The sequence below is a fragment of the Erinaceus europaeus genome, chromosome 3 (assembly GCF_950295315.1).
Source record: "Erinaceus europaeus chromosome 3, mEriEur2.1, whole genome shotgun sequence".
NCBI lineage: Eukaryota > Metazoa > Chordata > Mammalia > Eulipotyphla > Erinaceidae > Erinaceus > Erinaceus europaeus.
Genome location: NC_080164.1, coordinates 76,081 through 83,949, shown reverse-complemented (window position 1 = coordinate 83,949; position 7,869 = coordinate 76,081). Strand labels below are relative to the sequence as shown.

At 47.6% G+C, this 7,869-nt stretch overlaps 1 protein-coding gene across 1 annotated transcript in view; it reads right to left on the bottom strand.

Annotated features, from left to right (window-relative positions):
• Window positions 1-6,056: 6,056 nt before the first annotated feature.
• FGF19 (fibroblast growth factor 19) overlaps window positions 6,057-7,869 on the bottom strand; it is a 52,420-nt gene continuing 50,607 nt past the window's right edge. Inside the window, 4 exon segments of the mRNA XM_060187823.1 lie at window positions 6,057-6,157; window positions 6,160-6,219; window positions 6,222-6,448; window positions 6,450-6,720. Of these exon segments, the coding sequence (XP_060043806.1) occupies window positions 6,057-6,157; window positions 6,160-6,219; window positions 6,222-6,448; window positions 6,450-6,720 (659 nt within the window).

The window sequence follows — 7,869 nt, the reverse complement described above, 5'->3', positions numbered from 1 at the left end:
GGGGAGTAGTAAAAGCCAGTGTGATGTGAAGGGAAGGATTGGTGTGTAAAGGAACATTCCATGCTTAGGGGAGGAAGGGGCAAGGGTACATAATGAGGGGGAGACGGGAGGGCATGACCCACCAAACAGAGGGGCTATTTGGTATTGTATAGTCCTCAAGGCAACAGTCTGTAAAGTCTATGAACTACTCAGGATCAGTCTATGAAAAACCAGCAGCGTGAAGGGAAATAAGCTGCTTTAAAATTGTGTAAAATGTCTATAGGGTATGCCAGCAAGTCCGATACAAGTCTCAGTCCAAAGTAGATGGCTAGGGGAGGAATTGGCAGGGGATGAGACGCTGCATGAGGGAGGTCAGCCGCTGGAATTATGCTTTTCTGTGGATAGCCAGCTGGAACTGCCAACACGTGACAGGCAAATCAGAAGCAGGAACGGCAAGCAGGTATTAAGAAGGTTCTGTCCTTGGAGTCTGTGTATCAGGTTCTTCAGATCGCGTTGAGTGACGTCTAGGGTTTCGGGGGGTGTGTCACTGTAGTCGTGCGGTCTAGTGGGTGACGTCTGGGTGTGCAGGGGTTCAGATGGTTTTTCCGGGATTGCTGTGAAAGAACCACAAACAATCTGCTTCTTGTGGTTAATTTAAACTTGTAACAAGTTAGAGGTTTATTACAGTTGATACCTCGATGATTATAATTGGTTTAAATATCTTTATGATTTTATTTAAAGGTCATCTAATGTGACCTCCTGTAGCAGTCTCTGCAGCAGGATCTTGAGACCAATTTTAGTTAAAATATGTATTTTAAACAGACTCAAATTGCTTACAGAGTTAACACATTTTCGTGACAATGATTTTAACATTTACAGTGCCAGATTGATGCCAGATCTGTTGTGGATTAATTTCCACAAGATAGTTTACAGGGCACTTCTGGGGGCCCTCCAAAGGTGTCCTGTATATAGAATTTATATTTTAGTTTTGGGAATGTACAGTCACGTTAAACATTTAGGCTTTTACCTTAAATAGTTACCTTAGCAAATTAATTTTTACCTTGTCTGGTAATAATGTAGCTGTAGGGTTACACTGTTAACCGTTAATTTAGTGTTACCAAGCTTGAGACATACCCATAAACATTTAGTTATAACACTGTATAAAAACATATCATTTTAAAAACAAATTTATATGTGTCATTAGTCACACAGTTTAAGACGAAACACTTACATATATACCAAAACTATATATAAAAATCAAGAGAGGGAGAAAAACAAAAATTTTGGAATGTTTCTGGATGTCTCCAGAAACTTTGGCTGTGTCCAGCATTTTTATATAAAGCCAATTACCTTTTAGAGTACTCTGAGCAGATGGGTCACGCAAAATAATTTTTTTTGGTCATTCAACACACTCACTCACAAAACACAACTGGCCAGTTATGACATAAGACATTCAGGGAAAGGGTAGAAGAGAGGTCTCTGTGAGCCAGATTTTGTAGGTTCAGCCATGTTGTATTATGGGTCCTGGGACGTATCCTGCATCTGGTCCTCTTGTAGTATTTCTTGTTCTTCAGGGATAACAGCGCCATCCTGCGGGTATTGTCGGACATGACAGGCAGGAACCCAGACAGGTTTAGAGAAATTTTGAGGGAAAACACATGCGAAACCCCTTCCCATGGTCAATAGGGGGTCAGGCCCTTTCCAAATTTTATCGAGTGGGTCTCTCCATTTGACCTTAATGGATGGGAGGGTAGATGGTGTTTGCCAGTGAAGAATAATAGGAGGTAGGTCCGAATTATTGTAAATATTAAAGAGATTTAATGTAGTTAAGGCTTTTGCTAGCTGGATATTGGGGGGATATGTTCCTCCATTATCTTTATTTAATTGAGCCTTCAGAGTTTGATGGGCCCTCTCGACAATGCCTTGTCCCTGTGGATTGTAGGGAATGCCCGCGGTATGAGTAATATTCCAGAGGGGAAAATTTTTTAAAATTGTTTGCTGGTAAACATCGTCACAATGTCTGTTTTCAAACAAAGTGGGAACCCCATAATGGCAAAATAAGAGAGCATATGGCTTACAAGTTTTTTATTGCTTTCTCCTGTCTGAGCTGTAGCCCACATAAATTTAGAAAAGGTATCAATTGAGACAAACACATATTTTTGTTTGCCAAAGTTTGGTATGTGGGTGACATCAATTTGCCAAATAGCATTAGCTTTTAAACCTCGGGGGTTAACCCCAAGGGTCTGGATAGCGGGTGTTTTTATGAGACTTGCACAAGAAGAGCATGTAGCGAGAATATGTTTTAACTGTGGTAAAGGAACATCAGGAAATCGAGCTCGAAGGCCTTTAAGATTAACATGGGTTAGAGAATGAAAATTAGCAGGCTCAGAGACAGAGACTGGGAAAGTTCCTGTGGAGGCAAAGCGGTCAACTGCAGCATTCCCTTCGGACAGGGAACCAGGAAGAGGGCTGTGAGAACAAAGGTGTTGAATATACAGTGGTTGGGTTCGAGAACAGAGCATAGAGATGATTTGAATCAAGAGAGGGGAAAGTGGGTTGTCATCAATTTTCACATAAGAACAAGCAAGCCATGGAAGTAAGTTAACAGTATACACACTGTCAGAAAAAAAGTTGAAGGATTCTGGTACAGCTTTTAATGCAAGGAAAACCGCATAAAATTCTTTGTACTGAGGGGAATTCTCAGGAAGCTCAGTAAAGAGAGGTTTAGGAGATTGTTTGTCTGGGTAATATATAAGGGCAGCAGCTCCCCTTTTTCAGCCATCAGTAAAGACTGTAGGAGCAGAGGGAATGGGATCCCGAGAGAAAAGTTTAGGTGCTAGTAGAGGCAAAAGAGGTAAAGAAGCTATCAATTTATTAGAAGGAAAATGGTTATCTATTTGTACTGAAAACCCCACAAAGCTTATGGCAAAGCGGGAATGATGGCATATAAGCCACTATGTATCTGTGAGAGAAAAGGGCAGGATAATTAAATCTGGTTCTTTCCCTAGGACCTGCAAAGACCTATTTCTCCCTTGGCGAACCATGAATGCTAACACGTCTATCTCAGTGAGGAGTCTTTGAGCTCCTCCGACTAGTGTGTGAAGCCACTCGAGAACCCCATGGTCTTGCCAGAATGCCCCTACTACTGTGGGGGTAGAGTTAAAGATTAGAAGGTTTAACGGAGAGGAGGGGGGGAATCGAACAAGGTACATGTCCTGGAGGGCCTGGTTAACCCTTTCCAGTGCCGAGGAGGCCTCAGGAATTAACTTATGTTTTGAGGAGGGCTGTTTGTTCCCTTTCAACAGGTCAAACAGTGGTTGGAGGCAGCTTGTAGGCAGGTAGAGATACTGCCTAAGCCAATTTAAATTTCCTAGAAAACTTTGTAAAGAAGCAAGAGTAAGGTTAGAAGGAAAGGTGACATTAGGTTTTAAGGGACGAATTTGCATTAGAGAAATCTCTGAACCTAAAAAAGATATTGGAGGAATTAGCTGTATCTTCTCAGGAGCTACATTAAGGCCGCTTTTCTTTAATGCAGGAATGAGAAAATAACGTAAGGCATAGAGATCTGTATCTGATTTTCCCCATATTAAAATATCATCTGTATAATGAAAAACATTAAGGCCCTTATGAATATATGGGACAAGGGAAGATTTAACAGCCTCCTGACAAATTGTAGGACTATTGGCCATACCCTGGGGTAGCACCACCCATTCAAATCTATCAGCAGGGCTGGTGTTATTAATAGACGGAACAGAGAAGGCAAAACATTTACAATCTTGTGGATACAAGGGAATAGAGAAAAAACAATCTTGTATATCAATAGCTATGACTGGAATTCCTGTGGGAATTGCAGAAGCAAGAGGCAAACCCCTTTGGGGAGAGCCCCAGACCTGCATGGTTTTATTTACTGCACAGAGATCTTGAAGGAGGTGCCATTTTCCTGAGCGCTTTTTAATCACAAAGACAGGAGTATTCCATGGACTTCAAGAATGATGAATGTGTCCCAAGAATGTGTGCTCTCGGAAGAGCTCTTTTAAAATTTCTAGCTTATCCCTAGGTAAAGGCCACTGTTCCACCCACTGTTCCACCTAGGTAAAGGTCTGTTCCACAGACAGGCTCATTAGAAAGCCAGCCTAAGCAGGGAGTTTGCCGAACAGTGGCAGCTAGTATTGGGGGTGCTGATTAGATCTGGTTTTTCAGGAGCGAATGTTACGCTCTGCAGAGGCATCTGTGAATATCCTAACATCAAGATGTTCCAGAAGATCTCTGCCCAGTAGGTTGGTGCTAATATCAGCTACCAAAGTGCAGAAGTGTCTGGTAGAGCCTTCCGGGTCTTCCCACACTAGCGAATCTCATGTGTGAAATGATGGGTTCACCCCTCCTACTCCATGTATACTGGGTCCAGGGAGGAGTTCCTAATCTTGGGGAACCTCTTGTTGCCTTAAAATTGTCTTTTCTGCCCCTGTGTCAATCAAAAATTTAAAAGGAATATTGCTAATCTTTACTGTCATAGAAGGGTGACCTCGTTCTAAAACAGGAGTGGTAAACAAAATCTCAGGCCCTGAATTTGTACCATTCAGGGGCATGCCATCTTTGTGAAAATTTGACCAACATTCTCTCTTCCAGTGAAACCCTTTATGACATCTTGGACAGACCGTACGTGGCTTCTGGCTCCCTGACTGAAGGCAGGGTTGTCCTGATTGGAGGCAGGGTTGCCCTGACTGGAGGCGGGATTGCCCTGACTGGAGGCGTGGTAGCTCTAACTGGAGGTGGGGTTACCCTGACTGGAGGCGTGGTAGCTCTAACTGGAGGTGGGGTTGCTCTGACTGGAGGCGGGGTTGCCCTGACTGGAGGCGTGGTCACAGCTTATCAGTACATTGGTTACGCCAATGCCCTTGGCAACCGCATTGAAAGCAGGCTCCATTTTGATTACGTGGGGTAACTGCATAAACCTGTGTCGCAGCAGGTACCCCATAATTGCCTTATGTAAGTTCCTGTGTCGCTAAAGTCCAATTCTGGATATAGTTGTTTAAGATTAAGGGATGCCTGATGGAATTGTGGTGTCATGCCATCCCAGACAATAGAGCACAGGAGTAGAGAGCAGACATCAGGATTATAAACCTTTCTCTCTAAGCTTGTCCTCACCCTTGAGATGAAGCTCGCTAATGATTCATCAGTGCCTTGGCGAAGACAGTTAATGGAAACTGAAGAATCTACATTGGCTGGGGTCACCGTTTCCCATGCTTGTGTTGCGCAGATGCATACCTGTTCAAAATAACCAGTTGGAAACCTGGCTTCTGCCTGCTGAGTTTCAGATTCAAATGTTCCTGCTCCAAACAGAGCATCAAAATTCCATTCTACCTGTTTGTTACTATTTTCCTGCGATTGTCTAGAGCATTCATTGCAGAAGCACGCTTTCCACTGAAGGTAGAGAGGGTCTGGGAGTGCAGCACAAGCCAGGTCTTTCCAGTACTGGGGGGTGTTAAGGTGCTGGTAAAAACTCCTTAAAATGGACTTAGTCCATGGCGCATGAATACCGTCATCCCTGACCACTTGTCTGAGTTCTCTGAGCTCTTTAGAGGAGTATGGGTGCCACGCCTGAGGGTTTTGTCTATTGGGGGCCACGTTTACTGGGAAGGTGTGAATTTGGTTCGATGACACTGGGGAGAGAGATATGGAAGTGGAAGGTGCCGTGGAAACTGCTGTAGTGGCCGCAGGGGAAACTGAACATGTATCTATGGGGACGGAGCTCTCGGGGCGGACTGCACATAGTTTAAGGTCCTTAAATGCTGAAAAAATATCCTTTAACTCTCGTATCTCAGCCACAAGGTCTCTTAATGATGACGAATCAGCAGGGGGCAGGGTCAGAGAAGCAGAAGCCTCAGGGAAGCTGAAACCTGGGCAGGGTTACAAATCCAAGGTCTGGAGCTGTGGAGGGGACAGACTGTGTGGCCGTTCACCTCTGGGGAGCCACCTGGATCCGTGGAGGCCGGCAGGTGGGACACCTCACTGGTGCCCAACTGACCCTGGCTGGGTGGGGAGCGAGGCCACATCCAGACCCTAGCGTCCCCAGCTGGTCACTCCTGGAAGCTAGGGCTCTTCACCTGCTCCAGGTGGCCAGCCAGGCCAAAGGGGCTCATGTTGTCTGTCTCCAGAGGAGCAGACTGGGGGGGGGGCCTGGATGGGGCGGGGCCAGCCAGGCTCCCGGCAGCAGGGGCAGGAAGTGGGACAGGGCCGGGGGTCCCTCTGGCAGGTGGTGCCCAGGGACATGGGCCGCTGGTGCTGGCAGGACAGGTACATGGTGTGGTGGTCTTGCAGCTGCTCCAGGAAGGCACAATCCTCAGAGGAGTACTGCAGCTGCCCAGCACCCATGCAGAGGTAACGTGAGCTCTGCACCCCTTTGATGGCCACGGTCTTCAGGGCCACGGAGCCGGTCTCCACCAAACTGTGGGCGCTCTGGCCACGGGGGGGGGGGCACGGCATACATGTGTCGCAGGCAGACTTCATTGCCCCAGCCCAGGTGCACGTGCGGCCCCAGGTCCGAGGACAGAGGCCTGGTGGCGGCCGCCAACCAAAGACCCACCAGGCACAGGGCGCCAGGGCGAGGCGGTGCACATGGCGCAGGGGCTAGTCTTGGGGGTCTGGGCGCATTGCCAAGGCTGCTGGGGCTCTGGGCATGAGCTGCTGGGGTGCAATTCTGAGGGTCCGGGGGTGCAGTGGCGGGGGTCCCAGGGTGAAGTTCTGGGGCCCATGGGGGGGGGGCTGGGCAGGGCCCAGACTCCTGGGCTCAGGGGGTTTAGGGCCAAAGCCCGGGCTCCGGTGCTCTGGGGCTTAGGGTGCAGAGCGGGGGTACAGGGCCGACGCTCCGGGGGTGCAGGGCCGGGGCTCCAGGGGTGCAGGGCCGGGGCTCCAGGGGTGCAGGGCAGGGACTCCGGGGGTGCAGGGCAGAGTCTCCGGGGGTGCAGGGCCGGGGTGCAGCATCAGAAGGGGTTTTAGAAGAAGCAGAATTTAAAAGCATACCAACAAAGAACCCCACTCCCAGGGCTGGACTGTGTGCTGTGTTCAGGCTGCTCTGAATTCAGCCTGCTCGGCTATGCTGGTGTGGTGGGTGGCAAAGCTGCATGGTGAAAGGTGACAAAAAACTGGATTTGGCACCAAGAGTTGGTGAGGTGGTGTAGCCAACAGCTGGTTCAGTCGGCAGAGTGCTAAACCTGCATGCATTACACCTGAGTTCTATTCCCATTATAGCATATGCCAGAGCAGAGCACTGGTCTCTCTGTTTCTCCCATTGGACTCTCTAGCATGAGGTCCCAGGTTCAATCCTCAGCATGCAGCAAAAGTACTAGAATGGCGCTGTTTCTCCTCTCCTCTCTTTCATTAATAAATAAACTGTTTTTAAAATAAATAAATCAGGTTGGTGATACAGTTCACCCAGGAGGTGCCTGCCTGCCATGCCGTTGACCCAGGTTTAAGCCCACCCCTGTGGTACTGAAGGAAGCGTCTATGCTGTGGTACTGAAAGAAGCTTCTATGCTGTGGTACTGAAGGGAGCTTCTACGCTGTGGTACTGAAGGAAGCTTCTACGCTGTGGTACTGAAGGGTGTTTCTATGCTGTGGTACTGAAGGAAGCTTCTATACTGTGGTGTATCTCTACCTCTGTCTCTGTTTCTCTCCTTCCATCTGACAAAGTTGGCCATGAGTGATGAAGCCCTGGTTGTGACAAAATAAATACCTTTTTTGAAAAAGATTTTGAGGTACAGGTGAAGGGCAGGAATTCAAGGTTCATCCAGATCATCTTTCACCAGAGTTGGGTGGTAACACAGTGGGTTAAGCGCATGTGACGGAAAGCTTAAGGATCCCCGTTGGACCCCCCAGCGAGTCACTTCACAGG